The 19459-nt window shown below is 45.6% G+C and overlaps 1 protein-coding gene across 2 annotated transcripts in view; it reads right to left on the bottom strand.

The window, feature by feature from the left end:
- fto (FTO alpha-ketoglutarate dependent dioxygenase) overlaps positions 1 to 19185 on the bottom strand; it is a 111839-nt gene extending 92654 nt beyond the window's left edge. The window contains exon 1 of one of the 2 annotated variants that reach the window (XM_029498862.1): positions 19129 to 19185. In XM_029498862.1, coding sequence (XP_029354722.1) covers positions 19129 to 19170 — 42 coding nt within the window. In that variant the 5' untranslated portion in view covers positions 19171 to 19185. Of the gene's footprint in view, positions 1 to 1399; positions 1450 to 19128 lie in introns of those variants that run through there. The other variant, XM_029498863.1, reaches the window with a different exon arrangement.
- Positions 19186 to 19459: the final 274 nt, after the last annotated feature.

Genomic DNA, 19459 nt, shown 5'->3' on the forward strand with positions numbered 1-19459 from the left:
GTGAACAGTTGCCTTGACGTTTTCTTTCCTGTATAGATTTTTTGTTCAGGGTAAGATTGCGCATGAGGGCCACAATGTACATGAGGTAAAATTCAGAGAGCCTACAGAGAATTCCGCCTTCCAAAACCGAAGTATTGAAGTTGAGAAACACAAATTTCAAACACAAGTCCCTATTGAACTGCAAAACTGTTAAAAATCTCCAAAATGATTACACTAATTGCTCTGCATGGCCCACATGTTAATTAATCAAAAATATTGATATCTGCAAAAAAGCTTTGCTCATAAATGAGGTTACTATCAGGAGACAGCGAAAGAGTCTGGTTCCCTCTTTCACTTTAGCACTGAAAATGTGTGAATACGTCTCCAACCATCTTAGCATGCTCCTTAACAGTAAACAGTCTAACTCCAATAGTCTGAAATGTACAACAACAGCCTGTACGATGACAAGTGATTTAAAAAGAAAAAAAAAAAAAGCCGCACAAACTGAATTACTCAAATGAGCAAATGATGCAAACGATGCAAACCCTAACCCTCAAACTATCACAGAAACTCAGTAACAGGTCACTTTCATTGACGTCTCACATTTTTATGATATTGTGAAGGCTGCTGTGGGGTTCCTTGCAACCTTATAAAAGACGCCGTGTGCCACGCAGGGCTCCTCCAATAAAACCGTCAACCTGGTGGAGGGATCAAAGCACCTTTCATTGGGCCACATTCCATTCTGACCACTAAATCCAACGGCAACTGGCATAAAAACTATATGCCCAAATAAATTTTGCAACTGTTTCCCTGCCCCGCTTCTTCCTCCCCTCCTGTACGTTCTGTCTTTGGACTCATGACCTCATATTCATTCCTAATGGGTGCAAACACACACACACACACACACACACAGGCAGGCCTCCACATGGCATCTCAAGCTGGGGGGGTTGGGGGGTTGGAGGAGAAATGTCACCGACACACCACTGTCTTTTTACATCTCTTAAAGTTTCAGGCAAATGGCCTGGGGATTAACTGCCAAGTGCTTGCAACAGTTTAAGGGGGACCGAAGCCTGTGAGTATTTCTGAGACATTTACAGCAAATATCTCACATTTCGGCTGCTCTGATAATGCGAATAGTAGAACTGGCTGCCCAAAACCAAAATTCCTCCTGACTTTTAGAGTAAAATAAAATGTCCTGTTAATAAGAATAAAGTGCTGATATAAAAAGATATGCATCCTGACTCAAAAGGGGAGGCTGGATCAAAAAGAGGGCAAACGGTGAAACCGTGTGCATTAAAGGAGAGGGGGAAACAGATTCCAATAACAGAGGCAGAAGAAATGGGAGGGCATCAGATCTGAGGCAGTTTGGTGAATTTACCTTCAGGTCTGAATCTTTACCTTAGGCTAAACAACAACACACCTGCTGAAAGTTTTCTTTAAGGATGCACATGAGCGTACAGGCCTTCTGAGTTATTCTGAAAAAAAAAAAAAAAAAGAAGACTTGCAGTCAGTTGGAATCTAAAAGACAAAACAACATGCACTATTCATGGCCAGACTGCATCCAAAGCCTGTTGGAAGAAATTGACAACCTGACACACATTCATTGGTGTCAAATTCTAACTCATGACAGAATCTCAAGATATCAAGGTGAAGCTCTGGGCTAGTGTTGTATGTGTGCGCTTCTGTGCGTGTTTATCCATGTCCTGCTGTGAGTCTGTATCCTGCCATCCATCTTACTGCCGCTGTGTGCACGCGTACACACAGCGGCAGTAAGATCATTACAGTTGGCTTTATTCAGAGTGGGCAAAGCACGACTCTGTACACAAAAAATGCGCCTGCACACTGTGTGTGTGTGTGTGTGTGTGTGTGTGTGTGTGTGTGTGTGCGTCATGTCCTTTCTGAGCAACACACAGGCGGCGTAGCGAGCATGATGCCTCAACCCCAAATGCACACAACCAGGGCTGTCACACACCTGTCAAATACATCAAGCTCCTCAGAAATTCCACAGAAAAAAAGAAAGACAAGAAGTTACCGGAGCCCTCTGAAGCAGATGGACTCTTGCAGTGTCAGAGAACTGCCGTGTCTGTCTTCCTGTCTGCGCCTGAAAACCGCAAAAAAAAAAAAAAAAAAAAAAAAAAAAAAGGTCTGCGTTTCCACTCAGACCCAAGAAACGAGATTACCAATCCCATAATAATGCGGATACTTCACGGTAGCCGTGCCAACCGTCTGCACTGAGTGATATATCTGATGCTTTTTTTTAATCTCTCTCTTCCTTGATGGGATTATTCCCTCAGCCGGACTGTTTATCACAGAAAAACATATTAGGTAGAATAGAACTCAATTGGTTTGCTTTGATCTTGGCCTATAAGAGATATCAAACTGTGTAGCATATATTTATTAATTTCGTTTATTTCCCATCTGTGACACTTCAACGGACACTTTCTTCAAAGCGTTCTTCGCAGAGTAGATTAATGTCCAGCGCTAAGCATCAATAGCTCAAAATAGCCAGATAACTCTGCTGCTGTGGGGATAAAAGCGCTTCCAGTCTAACTCATGTCTGCCCCAGAGGTTCTACTGGAACGTCCTGGAAGTGGTGCGACAGTTGCAGGGTGGCAGGGGGCGCTTGAGTTTTAGCGGGCTTGTCTAAATTTGTTTAATGCATCATAGCTGCAGATAAAAGCTGGAGGCTTTATACGCAAAACTCTCACCCCGTGTAGCGTCCATGTCTCTCGTTTTTGTTGTTTCTTTCTGACCTTTCAAGTTAAAAATTGGCCTTCATTGCTATTGTGCCTATTATTTGTGTGAAGTCAGTATGTTCCTCTTACGCTACGATGCGAGACAGGACAGTGATCCAAGCAGAGAAGGGCAACGCCTCCATCAATGCCGGGACCTCAGAGTTCAGACAGACGGAAACCTTTGGATCTCCAACAGGTCAGCTCAACTGTGATGAGAGATGTGTTTAAACAGCAAGCCATTGGTACTTGTGTGACACCCATTTCAGAACTAGTCTTCCTCTGCAAAAGTGATGGTGAATCAACAATTTTGACAAGCCGGCTGTAAAACGCCGGACTCAAACGGACAGACTACCCGTGTACATCAAAGGCGCTTCCGCCATGCTCCATTTGGCACCGGATCGAAGAATGTAGTGAGCTTGTGCGAAGTGACAGAGGGTGCAGAGAAAGGCAGGGAGTGCCCAGAATAACTACGTTTGGATATATGATTCATATAAAAGTTTGAGTAAGCATTTAATTCAGCTTCGACCATGAGCTGCGGAAAACCCAAACACACGGAGAGAAATCTGAAAAAAAAAAACAACAAAACAATATCTCAGCTGTCAATATTCAAGTTTTCTACTTCAAGGTCTATATAGGTCAAGGTCTACCTCATCTTCAGAGTATGTCACTCACTTGAACCATAGTGAGATAACACAGCACCTAGGTGCCATCGCACACACAACCAGGCAAATACACAACCACACATCCAGGGAGAGGTTGCGGCAAAGTTTTAGCATTTCTACCACATTTTGGAGAACATATCTGAAATAATATCCATGCTCCCCTTTTTCACTAACAAAACAGCAGCTTGGGTAACAGATAAATCATGGAAAATTGTTTTTCACCAATTAGGCTTCTTCATTTCACACTTTGCCACATTCAGGGCAAAAAATTAACTATTTCTCACTACTAACATTTTGCTTACATCGTCCATTTATTTCAAGCAAGCCAGGTAGAAGTTGTCGACCCGTTGTGATGGCTAACTGGGCGGGAGAGTCAATGGCTAACTGGAATGTGTGGGAGTTGACCTCAGAGCTGGGGCATCAGTAATGTGTAACCCTGTGCCTGCACAATCCTGCTCGGAGCTATGAATATGAATTGGACAGCGAGAGCCAGAAGTCGTGGGAGGATCATGCCAGAAACATCATTGGCTTTCAGCTGCTAATCTATTTATTCCATTTTTTTGTATTTCTATTGTCCTAAATTTTATCTACAGATTCAGTTTGGCATGTCGGTTCAAGCTCATATATCATATGGTCGCACTGTTATGATAGTTAATTTCTTAATTTCTTAAGTTAATTTCTTTTCATTTAAAGTTGGTTTTAAAAAAATACTAAATATAATAAAGAGAACTGAGAACTGATGCTTTTTTTCATTAACCAATGTGTATGTTTTTTGCAAATCAGTGAAATATATAATCGACAGGCGTATTCAGCATGTGTTCGGGGTGGGGGGGCACAGGTGGGGTAAGTGATGACAAATGGCAGACAGGCCGGCTCAGGCCCATTAATTGTTGTTGGAGGCTGAAGGCTCCGTTGTTCATTTCACCTCGCGACAGGTCGGCAGGAGACGTGATCATTAATATCAGAACATTTCCATCCATCTACCTGAGAGCGCGGCCAGTCATTTAAAGGACCGGTGCTGGGCAGACCTTTCACACCCTGTTTATAACACTGATCTAAGCACATTAACAGAGCTGTGGGGGACCGCTGCCAGTCATTAATTAGATTCACACTCGTACGCTAATACACACACAGGAACACACAATGTGACCACTTTTACCATTCACATTTGAAAAATATCACACATGTGAGATAAGGTAAACCATCACACACCTGGTCTGCCCGTTTAACTAAACATCAAAAGGCCCGTCCTGCTCTCTCTTTACGAGCTGTGTGTACACTGTGTCACACACATGCTTATTTAAAGCTGCTCTTCCAGTCATCCCAGGGTACATGTAATTCTGTCAAGTATAGAGTATTTGTGCATGTGAGAGAGAAAGAGATGAAGGAAGTTAAAAAAAAAAAAAAAGGATTGGGCCTCATCTGTTTTTTTGAACTTCCCACTCTCCATCTCTCTGACTGCACCTGACAGGCTTACAGAGAGACCCGGGTTTCCAGATCAATCATTAAAAAGTATTTACAAATGCACAAAGCCAGACACAGACAGGTTGGCACATGGCCACTCTGTTTAAGTGCTTTTCAATGTGTCTGTGGTGTCAACTTCTATTTCACACTTATCTACACCTCAAAGGGGGGAAAAAAGATGTTTCTGTGACCTTTAGCAAGTGTCAAATCTGGAGAGAAAGAGAGGAGGAAGGAAGAGAATGCAAGGAGGGCGATTTAACAGATCTGCCGATGTATGCCTTACATAACCTTTTTTATTTATCCAGGAGGTATCGACTGAGCGTGCTCTTTATCAGAAACACACTAACTGCTTCACACTCGCACGCCCACAAAGTTTCCGATACAGAAGCTGCCCGGCACATCTGAAGACTCCTGCAAGACAGTCAAAACTTTCTCTGGGGGTCAAACATCTCGTTCAAGGGTATCTTGAGCTTTACGGCCGGAGAAAGGCTTTGAACCAGCAACCTTGTCGTGACAAGCGACAACGTCCCATTTGTGTGAAATCTTGGCTACCACCACCAACATGCAAGGGCCATTTGCCATTTTGCCTTAATTGTTAGTTTGCGGCCAGGCCATAATGTTTCCATTAAGAGCGTGTCGATTGAGAAAAGCTTTTTAGTTTTCTCCTTCAAATTACAACAGGCTTTCATGAGGTCAGCTCTTTTCCATGTGGAATGGCCAGTTTTAATGCAGACGCAGTCCCTTGGTATTCAGGAGGGGTTAAGCTCAGCGAGAGGAAAGGAGTGAGAGAAGGAGGAAGGAGGAGAGCGATGGAGGGCGGAGGGAGAAGAGGGGAAGGAGAGCGTTGATTGAAAGACTGTGATTAGCAGTTTTCTGCAGGGCACCGGGTCCATTGAGTTGTTCTAACAGGGTTGTCGCGTCTCGAGGTGCAGTCAAGGAGAAGTCAGTGCTTTAGAAAGCTCCCTCGATTTCTCCATTGACCCCCCCCCACCCCCGCCCTCTCTTTCATCCGCTCTCACCACCCAGCCACACTTTTCCTGCCCCTCCAAAAAAATCAATATGGCTCTGCAAAGTGCAGCTTGGCCCAGGGGGGAGGGCTGGCTAGTTGCAGGGGCTTGATGTGGGACTTACAGGGAGGACAAGGGGTGTCCTCCAGGCCTGTCCCTCAGGCGGTGTCAAGGACAGACCTAAGGACCAGTGGACTGGGGCCACCACATTGCCCTTCCCCTCTGTATCACGCCTTCTCTCTCTCTCTCGCCTTCCCTCTTTGTAGCCCGAGTTCAGCCAGCTCAACGGGGCAGAAGAAATCGATAAGCAGGCGGAGCGTTTAAAATCCCCAGCTCCAGAGGCTGACGTTACGTTCCTCGGAGCCCAGAGGAACGACACATCGCTCAACATAGAGCAGCTGGATGGACGGACACGCGGGGGTGTGTGCGCTGGTCGCACCTGGCCACTGAAAGGGTTTGTGATTTGTGACAATAAACAATTCAATAGCACTTAGCCATACAGAGTGTCTGAAAGGTGTCGAGCCAGACTCTTCACACACGCTGCCATTGTCTCAACATGTCACAGATCAGCAGCATCCAGGCAGGTCAGGCAGCAACAGACCAACACACCCTGGCGGTATATTTAAGTCAAAGGCAGTATCAGTATCGGCAATGCATACAAAAAAAAAAAAAAAAATGCCACCGACTATCATCGTCAACAGCGGTGTTCATCATTTCCATACAGTAGGCTTGACGAAGACGCCTGAACATGATGTGGATGAAGTGTGCAATGAGGATTTCAGTCCTGCCGCGTGTCTCTGAGAGTGAGTGACTGATCACAGTTGAAGTGGCTTGTGTCTCTAATCCAGTACCACTGTTAGACAGTGCAAAGACCCGGCTCTGTGTACCGCAGCACGGGTTGATCAAACCCATCATGTGACAAGCAACCTCTTCAAATGATGATGATTTCCCAGCTCTGTGTCCTTTCGGCTCCACATTAGATCATCTTCTGACACTACCGAGTCTGGTACTTCATCTGGGATAAAGATGATGTGCAATCCGACCCGAGGGGTTGGGAGTCAAGGGTAAACGACGGGCTAAGGCAGGGGTACAGTGCCGAAATGTCTGACAGCTCTGACAATTGTCGAGTGGTATATCATAAACTTATGCTAAACATAAGATTTAATATCGTATGTTGCTTGACAAAACACTTCCAAGGATATTTTACCATCAACTCGGCTGTCTGTCACATTCGCTGCTGCATAAAATGAGCCATTTTGCAGGGAAAACATCACAGGATCATACAATAAATAAATAAATAGAGAGGATCCTGTCCACTTAAATTTTTCCTCAGCAGTGGCCTAATTTGCCATCCATCAAAATACGACAAGCCGTTTTAGCTTTCAGCAATCAACTCGATCGTGTATTTTTCTGAAAACAACCTCTTGAATTATTTTAGATGTATTTTTGAATACGGCATAATTATCAAGCTACGGCACTGACCTATGTTTGAATACAGACAATAATCTAAGGGAGCAGAAAAACATATGGTACAAAACAGATGTGGACTGAACATCTAGGACAGGTCCAATTCTCTGTCATGTAGTCTTTGACCCAGATAAACTGGCTTTATGATGTGACCTCAGATTAATATTGAATTAAGGACCAAATATCATTTGAGGCTGTTTACACGACCGTCAGCCCGTCTTCCTGGAATCCTGAGTGCAGATAAGTTTGCTGTAATGGCATTAGCCAAATCCTGAAGTATAGCAGACGGCACTTGTCTTGCTTGAGAAGCCACCTCATTTCTTTATTTATTTTTCCTTCACTCATTCCGAACAAAGGAAAATATTCTACCAGGAATTGAATAGCTTAATCCTCTTTTCACTCTACCCAGTAGCTTGAATGGTGACAGATTAACATCCTGGAGGTTTACAAACCCAGCCATTTGAAAATGTAATTGCTGGCGCCACACCGCATGCATGTGTTTAAGTTGAGAGTTAATATTAAAGCTCAGAATACCCACATGTACCAAAGTCAGGAGGGATGTGGCCAGACCTGAGTCGCTAAAAACCAGGCCAAGACGGACATTTCTGTCACGTACAAATCAGGGGAGTCGCCAGCTGTCCCAAACCCTCGCTACACACCATGGTTACTGTTCACTTCTGCTAATTATTACAGCCAATCAGAGGGGTTAACAGGGCGGAGCCTGGCCAGACCATGTTCTGGGGCATTTAACAGCTGGCAGGAACGGAGGTGAATGCATTACACACTGCCCTCATCCAATAAAAATAAAGCACTCTGACATCTGAGGTGTACTTAGCACGCAGGGGAGGGAGGAAGCGAGGAAGGCGAGGAAGGAGGGAGGGGGAAGAGGCTGCTGGTGGGGGTGAAGGGAGAGCAAACATCTGATAACACAATGTCCAAGTGCCATCTAGTGACAACTTCCAAGCTTCTCTGCTCCTTAAAGCACGGACACACCAGGCATGTTGAGGCGGGGGGGGGGGGGGGGGGCTGAGGAGGTGACACTAGGTTTGGGGTCAATGTCAACATCAGCAGCATATTGTTGTATTCTTCTGATCAAGACATCTCATGGAGATCTTTCCAAAGCACAGCTTCAACCATTCCGTTTCAAGTCCGAGCTCAACGTTTGAGCTTCAACAATTATGTCGATTTTAGTGTTGATTTCAAAACCCAATCGAGCAACGACCGGCCTTCCTCCAGTGATCCCACCTCCTGTAACACCCCACCGGTACGGCATGGCGGCCCCACGCCTCCTAGGTCCCCTCCTCTCATTAGCCCAGGTATAAATCACACTCTGGCAGTGCCCAAAGGTGACAGGGATGAGAGTTGAGGTGAGTTTGAAATAATGCTTATGTCACGGTGGGTCAGCCCTCCATTACGGCCGTTTCAAAAACTATTAATCTTGCTTGTAGTCAGTGGCCTAGAAATAATTACTTCATCTAACCCATGTAATACAGCATGACCAGCAGTCGAGCCTGGTCAATTTGAGGCTGGGGAGGCAGGATGAGGGTGGCAAGGAGGGGAGGGGGGTTATGGAAAGACCAACACAGAGAGATAGATAAGAGAGAGAGAAAGAAGGAAAAGTGTAAGGGGGGCAGCCACAAATTACCAGGCCCTGTCTCGTGCCTCTGGGTGACTGATGTCCTCCTCACTTCAGCTGTGGCCTTTTACACTCTCAATACTGATTTAGATAGATACACGCACAGACACACTCTGAGAGGCAGATCATGTACAAGCCACGTGTATGCACATTAATTCATGATTACACACACACTTTGACAGAGGGACGCACAAACAACATCATTTTAAACAAGAGCTCCCACAGACTCACAGGGGATAAGACAGAATTAGATTTGTTGTAGTTAGCACACAAAACTGACCCAAATAAAATCAGACTGTCCAATCCTAACTAGATAGGAGTTTTTGTAGTTTCCATGTAAATGCCATAATTATGCAAATTTGTCTCATGGCAAGTTGTGCCACCTGCAATCTCTGCGAGCTTCACGTTTTCGTTTTGTCACTTAACAGGAGAGCAAAGTTGGTGCAAAATGAGGGAAATGTATTTGGAAATCACAGAAGATAGATTTACACTGCAAAAATATGCAAGAAAAAGAAAACATGTTTGTAGTAATCCGTCAGAATCAATTAAGTGTTAGCTAAAATGTTATGCACACGATTTAGTGAGCGTATGCTTTCATTAGCTTCCTCTCCCTGCTCCTCAACAGTGCCCTCTGCAGTGGCTATGCAACTACAAATACAATCATCTGTCTCCATGGTTGAGGACTAACCAACAACCCCCCCCCCCCACCCCACCAGCATCATGGCAGGTAGGAACACAATAAAGACAGCTATTGAAGAAACCCACACTGCGGGTAAACAGAGGAGCTGGTGCAAACTCAGCCTCCATGAACGTCACAGGTAGTATGTATGGAATGACATAAATAAATGCAGCCCTCCAGTGGCTGTCACAGCTGGCATTGCAGGTGCAAATTTAATTAGTCAAGGTGAAGTCTCCCTTGTTGTCTGGGAAGGGAGGGGGTGGTGGTGGGTGTCCTCACCATGCACGACTGTAAACACGCTCTATATCCTAATCAGGTGTCACCGCGGCGTTTGATCAGCCCACGAAAACTTGTCACGAATCCCCGGCAGAGAGTGGGCCGAGGGGGGAGAACAAAGGAAAAGAGCTGTCATGACAGAACAGGGTGGTGGTGGTGGGGATGGCAGAAGCGGTGGATGAAGAGAGTTTGCCCATTAGCAGTCTCTGTCGCCTATCTCTCTCCAACTCCCCTTTACGTCGCTCCTCCTCCACTTTCCTTTCTTCCTCTGTGTGGCTAGAGTACACCTCACTGTGTCCCATCGCAGCTCTTTGCTAGACAACCTCAAGCACAGTTGTCATACTCATGCCGCACAACCTCCAAACAAAGCTTCCTCAAAAAAGAAACCCAAACTAGTACACTTCTTTTTCTTTTTTTTTTCTTTTTTTTTTATTACGCCCAAAATATCCACACATGTATAGAGAGACAAGCTGTGCTCATTTTGTTTTTTTATCATGTACCGTTCTGAGGAGTTGGGTCCTCCGGAAAAGCCCAGAGAACCCGGAGGCAAGCGTGCCGTTCCTCTCCCGCCCTGCGCCACCAGGCTGCGTCGACTCAGCGCGGAAACACGCGCGACATTAGATACTGTTTACCTTTCAGTTTGGGCGATATTGAATACATTAGCCAATTGAACCTCATAAGAAACACAGGCGAGTGACAAGGCCCAATCGTCTTTGCGACTAGCATGGAAACTGAGATTACAGGCTAACAAAGAGCAGACAGGGGGAAAAAATATTTAAAACCCGAATAGTGATACATAAATTAATTAAAGGACAAAAAAACAAGTGGAGAATTAAAGTTGGAACATCTGTCAGCGACTTAGCTTCCCAACGTAATGCCAGTGTTAGAACATTTATACCCTTGAAGTTAATGATCCCCTCTTTAATTGACAGTCAAGGAAAACTGGCTGCGGCAGCATCCTGCCGAGACTCCGATAAGAGCCCCCCTCCCCCTCCCCTTATTCCCCCCTCCCAAAAATAAAATTAAAAAAAAAAAAAAAACTGTTTAAAGAACCTTGGCACTAATCCCTATTGTCATCCCAGCGCAGCAGAAGGACTTACAAACACAGATAACTCTGCTGAAGCTGTCTATTTCTCGGGAGTTATGGGGACAGCCGAGCTGCTGCGCGCCTCGAATCAGTCACTCAGATTAGCCCAATCCCTCTGTGCTGTCAGTCAGACGAGACACTAGCCTGTCATCGCATTTACATGAGTCCATCTCCTGTGTGACAATGCCCCCTATATATGACAATGGCTGCGGGGAAGGGGTCCACTCGCTCGCAGAGAGCGGGCGTACAGTATGGCAGACAGGCTGTTGTTGGATTAAGCTCATGGCTCATGTGCCGCGCTCATGTCTTCCCTGACACTCCAACAACAAGTTTAAGGAGTCTTAACCATTGCTGTTTTTCTATAGTGCAGAGAATGTGGGAGATGTATGTCAGATGAAACGCATACATACACCTACAATGACAAGCACACACACATATACACACAATGGGATAAACTTCAAAAAACTTGGAAGTACAGAATGACTTTTTAGGAAAAACACAAGCTTACCTAGTTTATGTCTTTCCAAAGTTGGCTTCAAGCATGACTTTAATCCACCTACTTCACTTAACATGATGAAGCTCAAAGAACAAAAGACAAAGTAACATAGAAATGTGCTACACAAAACATCTGGATGAGTCTCCATCTTCAATATGCACAGTAATAACAGAGATTAAAGGGCCAGCCCTGAAAAAAATAGCTCTAAATAAACCACAAACTTTTGACTGTCAAACTAATGAGGGATTAGTTTCTGCAGAGCAGAAGTTTGTACTTTTAAATGAATTTTTTGATAGTTGAAGGCACCTGAGAACTCACAGTGTGCTGACTGTTTTTATGCATCTGTGACTCACTTCACTTCAAACAGTCCTGCAACAAATGACAGTGGATGCCCTCAACATAACAGGGCCAGGGCAGGCATGACACCGGGGTTGACAAGTGAACCCTCAAACTCCCTAACCCCTACCCCTGCCCCTGCCATGGCGCAGACACACACACACACACACAGCCCTGAAAAGAGCCCTGACATGACCACTCGGCAGCCCTTCCTAACCCCTCCTTGTGTTTTTTCTCTCTCCACCTCACTGGAGACAACCCTCGATTCAGGATCGTTTTAGCAAGGCAAGTGGATGTGACCCGCTGCCCCCCAGTCAGGCTCATCTGAATAAACAGAGTTGAAGAAACAGGCAGAGGAGGGGAAATCTGCCTACATTATTATAGGAAGACAGCGGATGGGATTCAGCCAAGGGGTTCCTTTCTTTATGCACGTTTGATCAAGTGCTTGACAGCACCAGTGATAGAATTACGGACTGTTGAACAAAAAGTTGTGGTGCGGGTGTGTGACTGTGTGAGCGCACTTCAGCCTGGACAGGTGGGCTTCCGTGGCCTGACAGTGTTAAACAAGCCTGCCGCACCACCACATGCAGAAGCGCAACTCGACCACCAGCCTTCGCAGTCCATCACTCTGGACGGCCGAGGGAAGAGCTGCGAGAAGAGGTCAGACATGGAGGAGCAAGGGAGGGAGAGAGGAGAGGAGGATGAGGAGGAAGAGGAAGACGGGAGGGCTGGTCAGGGGTTAAGTGTGGAGAAGACAGCGATGAAAGGCAACTGTCATGCACCAGTGCTCACCCAGGAGCACCTGTCTCGAGAAGAACATGCAAAGTGTGTCGGTCACGTCCTGACAATACCCCCACTTTTCTGCACAGACACAGATCAACACACACACACACGCACGCACACACAGATATAACACGCCGGAAAGGGGCTGACGCTCCACCACTGAAAAGGCATCGCCTGTCTGACAGAATGCCAGTCAAGCTGACATTGGTTCCTTCGCATATGCAAAGAAAAGTTAGGCTGATGAGGAAAAAAAAAAAAAAACCACACAGGAGCCCAGAGGAAGAATCACTGACACATGGACACTTCTACCTGAAGTGAGAGGACACTTCTCGAAGACTTGATGCTGAGTAAATGCTGAAACGACAAATACAAAAAGCTCCATGAAAGCAAACTGGTACAACCAGAACACCGGCAGTCGACATGGTTCTCGGATGGAAGCAGTTACCAAAAGCGCCTGACGGCAAAAGAGCTAAAAAACATTTTCTAAAACCTGTTTGGTTTGTGTTTCATTAGTCCATGTTATATTTGAGCCAATTTCTATCCTCCTTTTTTTTTTTTTTTGGCTTTGCCGGTGCTAACTGCTAATTCTGTGACATACGCTTTTTACGCACAGCAGGTCAGCAGGGGGAGGTCAAACGTACCTCCACCTGGCAAGGCTGGCTCCGCTAACAGCAGTGCTCAAACCTGTTCAGCCTCGACAAAGCATTAAAGCGAGAGGCCAGGTATTTCAGCATAGCTCAGGTTTATGGAAAAGAACTTATGATGTACAAATTAACAGTTACTGTTTACAGCACCTTGTGAACCCAGTCTCCTGCCGCTTTTGTGAATGGAGGCTTTTGGACTTTCCATTGAAACCAGATGTTGGGCAGTATCGAAGCGGTAGGCACTTTTATTGGAAAGGTGAGTCATTACAAAGGAAAATAAATTCGCATATAAACATACAGACGGCTCTGTCCCACGCAGCTGGCTCTACAGAGAAAAATCACTTTTATTGGATTTAGCTAAAATTAGCCAGAGCAGTTGGGTTGTATTCTGGGCTCCACAGATTATTACTTATATTTTCCTTTTGATGATGGAATGAAATAAGTCCACATTAATACTATTTCTATAATTTTTCAAATACCTGCAGCGGTAAATAAACCGAGAGTTGAAGAATTATAGCATGTTACATTTGCTTAGCATTAACAGAACGGCGCACACACACGAAGAAGAGTGTCAACCTACGCAATATCCCTCATCTCATATACACACAAACACAAACACACAGAGCCAGTGTGCCAAACAAACAGAAGTGGAAAATAACGACTCATCCGGATCATAGCCTCGAGTGGCTAATGAACTCCCGGGAGGCTGTAGCCCCCGTGTACGAGGTGAGAGGGTCATTCCCATGTTTATTCAGCACCAGTCCAATGAGCCACCACATTCTATTGATCGAACTGATTATTCTGTGTCTCTCTTGTGACGGGACACATGCATGACAGATGAACCCGACTTGGGCAGGTCACATTCGGTGTAATCTCATTGAATGTGACAGCTGATCTGGTCGGCCAGTTTGCATGATCCACGTCGCTGACATCTGTGACTAATGCCTCAACACTAATATGAGGTGCTCAGTAAGGGCTGTCAGACACATAAGCTGTCAATGGCTGTTTGGACAATCCCACAGACTGCTTCCACTGGAGAAAATCTACCGCGGCGTAAATGCTAAATACTACCAAAGTACTGGTGCCTAAAGCTGTAATTCATCGGCAGAATATTTTTCAATGTATTTAAACAATCGGGCCTCATTTTCCAGAGTTGGGAATAATACAGACTAAAGCTCAGAGAAGACATCAGCTGGTGGCTGGAGGGGAACCTCTGTGCAGGACCCTTACAGTTGCAGTAGGACTCACAAGGGTATTCAATCCCACAGCCGCACAGCAGTGTGATGCATAGCATGGTCTTCCATCAAAAATATCACAAGCGCATATCCACATATGGCGGGTCATCGTAGCCACCTACCCTGAGATAATGCAGACAGGGCTGTAAAAGTTGATATCCTTCCAGATGCACACCAAATGTGAACATCATGTACGTTTAAAATGTCATGAATACAGACTGTCTTTAAAAAAAAAAAAAAAAAAAAAAAGTGAGAAGCTAATCATGAGAAGCTAACACAACATCTGTGTGGCTGATAGCATACTGACATCATCAGAGAGCATGCATGCATTGAGACTCGCGTGTCCTGTCTTGGTTTTACTCTGAGGTAAGTTACTGTGACAGCGCACCAAGCTGGGACATAAATACAGTAGAGTTTTAGTGTGTTAGCCGAATTAGTGTGAAGAGAGGCTTGACTAACCACGCTGATCTATAAACACCTCAATCCAAATATATGAGCCAAAGATCAAATGGGAAAGACAAGGTAAAGACATGTAAAGGAAAAGCTGAGTAGCAGACTAATCAGCCCCCTCTAACACTCAAATAGCAGATCAATGAAAGACCTGGGGCCTTGGGCCTGCACTATATTACACACCAAAACTTCATATTCATTCATTGATTTTACTTTTCAGAATAGTATATCATTGAACTCCAATGGGAGGGAAAAATGGAGGCTGGGGCTGAGGTCAACCCTCGTGTGGACGGATGTTTGCACAATATTGATAGCGCACGCAGAAAGAAATGACTAAATATCTGGATCAATAGCTAGTTTCCATAGCCACGACAGGTTGTTCCAGATGGAAATATATAAATACTTATTTATGGCTGCTGGAGTGGCCCTGATGAACAGGGCTAAATGTGCCCCTTAAGGTAAACTCTTTGATTAGCTAAGGCCAGAGGTGACAAGAGGGGTCTGCTGATGTAAGGATGCCACGCTTCCAACGGCCTGAGGATGCTAATGCACACAGGGGCCCAGTAAAGGGACAAGGACATGACGGGTCACAAGCCCTGGGCAAAGCGCTCTGTGCTACCTGACCCTCTTATTCATTTGTAATGATAATGGGTCTGGTCTATGCTATTCTCAGTCATGTTCAAATAAGGCATAGCATGAATAATTTATAAATCTCTCTTCCTATATTTTATCTTCATACCTCACGTACAGTCTCCGTTCTAATAATTACAATGAGAAATTGGAAGGTCCACTACAGCGAGGCCCGTGTAAATACATTTGCATGTGGAGTTCTTCACTTTGCAGCACACAACTTTATGTATGGCACCGTATAATTAAATCAGACCAATGGCCTGGTGAAAAGCTTGCATCCTGCTGTTGCTGATGGCACATGAGCTTCCTGTACTTATTTACAGCACAGCACAATTACTGAGAACAACACCCAACCTCACAGCTTCCCCTGCTCCTCGGTGGCGAATGGGGCCATAAAGAGGGAGGAACCACATCATTGCCTGCTCCTTAATTAAATGAAAGCTGTTAGGTTCATTTGCCTTCTTTTTTTAACACATTGAACTGGCCAGCCCACTGCTGAAGACCTCCCAGACGCCATCCCTGCTTGGCCCTAAATCACGAGTGCATAAACGGCACACTGGGTCCCTGCTGGACACGCAGCGGCCGCCCAGCGGCGGGGCCAGAGCAGGGCACGCGGCGGATCGACACCTAGTCGGCGTTGAGTAATTCTGTAGAGGATTAGCAGCATGATAGCCTGATCAATACTGTGTGCTCAGGCCATTAGGAATGCAGCGAGGAAATGACCCCCTCCGGTAATAAAGCAGGGCATCTGGGTTCTCCTTCATTTGCCAGCTCCATTAGTGTAATGGTATCATTATCTACCACAGCCGTATTTTTCTGAGGCCTGGCCTTTCCACGGCTCAACTGGCGGGGGTCTGATGAAGCTGCGAGGGCCCCCATGCCGTGCTTCCCTTTCTACCATTCTACACAGAGTACAGGTGTAAATCTAACTCTGTTGGAGCTTATGTGGTACCCTGCCTTAGGTATCCATATACCCATGTTTTATGTCAGCATCCAACACTATTTCTCCATTATTGACTCATTAATAGAGCAAGCAGCATGTAGCTTGAGCTAAAATGGAGAAAAAGATGGCCGGCAGAGCACAAAGCTGCTGAATGTGCTGAATGTGCTGAATGTGACACCCCCCTCTTGCTAAAACACCGGGCCTGACATGACAGGACGTCAGCATTAGTCACCATAAATCGTTTCCTTTACACTAATTCACCAGCTAACATTTTGTGGGGGGAGATTGATTAACCATGTCTGGATGTGTGGCCACATAATCACCTTTTACCTCGCTAGTTGTTAATTTAACAGAATTGCCAGGGGAAGCACAAACCATTTTAATGAGTGTTCAGAAATTAAATACCCTAAACAGCTTGCACTGGGTGACACAACCAGAGCAAACCAATGAGGCTGATCTAAGCAATGGGCAGGGCCGAGCCCGGGACCTCACAACATCTGGTGACCCTGTGTGATCATTACTTAGCCTGCTGCTCGCACACACACACACACACACTTCCTGTTTCGACACAGCACTTCGTACTTGTCATCACTGTCCAAATGGCGAGCTCGCATCAAAGACACTATTAGAACATCGGGTTAAGGGACGGGGTCAGCGCCGTTTTCACACTTGTCGAGGCATGAGTGGAAATTCATCCTGCGATGACAACGCTGATAAAACATAATGAAATGCTTTTCGATTCATTACGGTACAAGGCGGGTTGAATGTTGCCATGTGGAGGAAACTTGTGAAAATGTAGCTCCCTGAAAACACAAAGATTACACTTACACTTAGTGTGTCATATCACATAAAACAGATCCATCTCCTAGATTTTGTAATGGAAAAAAATGTATTACATTTTTTTTAAAAGGCTTTTTTTTTTTTTTTTTTTTTTGTGGGTGCTCCCCCTAAGCAGTCAGGCCAATGTCCCGTTAGATTCATGCTGGATATACTTCGGCGTCCCACCTGTCAGTGCGGTATACTGACTCTCTGCAGCAGGATTTTCTAAGATGATTGTGTATTCATTTGGCACTAATCAGTTGCTGCTTGAATTCTCTGGCTCAGAATGACAGTGGACCCGTCACAGCACATTTTTCACTGTGTGCAGACACTCGGTGGATAAGATGAAGCTCATATCCAAGTTATTAGTCATCACAGTAACTCTATTATTACAAAAAAAAAAAAAAACAAAACTACTGATATTACAAAGATGCACACAGCTCCTTTACTTGGCTGCTGCACGGTTGTGCAGTCATTTTGCAATTACAATTCCTCGTGTTCATCTTTTTTATTTATCTAAAGAGAAAGGAAGCTAAGCCATTAGGTCTGTGCTGCCTGCCTGCCTGCCTGAGGGCCAGCTGGAAACAGTTCTCTCTCTGAGCCACTCATCTGGCCGCCATGGCTGCTTTCATAAACAGGAGGAACCGCGTCCTACATAGTTTCACTGCTGTCTAACATGATCCAAACACATGTGCCACAGCAGACGACATCCAAGTCAGGAGATAAGAGGAGAAACAGACGGAGAGGTAGACAAGACAAGTCAGCGAGACTACAGGAGGAACACAGCTCAGGACGCCTGAGGCGCAGCTGAGTCCCTTTTTCCTTCCTTTCCCTTAGAAAATCTCAACAAACCACAAAAAGTCAGAGTTATACGGCATGCAAAAGCCTGATTAAGCCCAGGTCAGCACGAAACACAGCTTAACGCATCGGCACAGCAAACAGTTGGTCCTCACATGTCACGGACAAAGCAGCCTCATCTCTGCTCAGATCACAAAGAAAAATAGTAAGAATAACAATAAAATAAAAACGAGCCTGCACACGTCTCACTTTTCTTACTTTAGCAGGTTCTTCTGGTGGCCCTGAACAGAAGTTAGCCTTTGATTATCACTTACTCACAGCATTAAACCAACATGTGATCTGGTGCATAATGTACATGTGAGCGCCAGGATCGGTGGTGTTGGGTGCAAAGCCTCAAGCAGCTGCAGACTTCTGGCCTGGCAGCCTGCCAGATGTGACACAAACTTCAGCATTTGTTGTTTGTTTGTTTGTTTGTTTGTTTGTTTGTTTTCACTCTCACCTATCACTTGGTTCATTGTTCGCTGCGCACACCAGGGTGACGCGCAAATTGAGCTTTAACGATGCCGTTTGTTTGTTTTGTTTTGTTTGTTTGTTTCTTTGTTTGTTTGTTTTTGAAGTAAGCCACACAACACTGATGCTTCCCTAAACTGCCCTCATCACAAACAGCCCTCAGTCTTATTCACATCATCGTGCTCTCTTCCTGACGTTTCCCCTGCGAGCTGCGGCTCCACATCAGCTGCGCATTAAACCTGATAAAACGCCCTTTTTTAATGCAAACTGTACATCCTCATTGTGGCAGACTGGTGAGTGGGGAGGGGAGGGGGAGAAAAAAAATGGAAAACACAATAAAGGAAACAAGGGAAGGTGAGGTATGCGCTGATAGTCGCGGCTTTCTAGGCTCCAAATTGCGGCCGGCAGCGTCACATAAGGAGCGTTAGATATTCAATGAGCGACAGGGCTTAGAAATATGCCAGACCTAACGGAGAAAAACGCTATCAATACCTTTCTTCTCTTCTCCCCCTCACTGTCACCCGATCTTTTCATGTTCCTGGAGTTGTGTTTACACTGCCTCGCTTTCATTTGGGGGCGACGCCGGTCGTTGTAGTGCCGCATGGAGCGGCGGCTCGGTCCGTCTGCGCGTCCGGGACGACGCAGCAGAGAAACGCCGCCCGGATCATTTGGGCCGGAGCTCAGCTGTTCATATTTCGGCAGTCGGGTTGTGTTTCGGGGTGATGTTCGCGAAGGAGAGGCTGAAAGCGAAGCGAAGAGGACTACAAGTCCCACAGAGGGCCGCGCGTGTCTCGGCGGAAGCACTTTCGGCACGCTCCGAGCG

The sequence above is a fragment of the Echeneis naucrates genome, chromosome 3 (genome assembly GCF_900963305.1).
Source record: "Echeneis naucrates chromosome 3, fEcheNa1.1, whole genome shotgun sequence".
Classification (NCBI taxonomy): Eukaryota; Metazoa; Chordata; class Actinopteri; order Carangiformes; family Echeneidae; genus Echeneis; species Echeneis naucrates.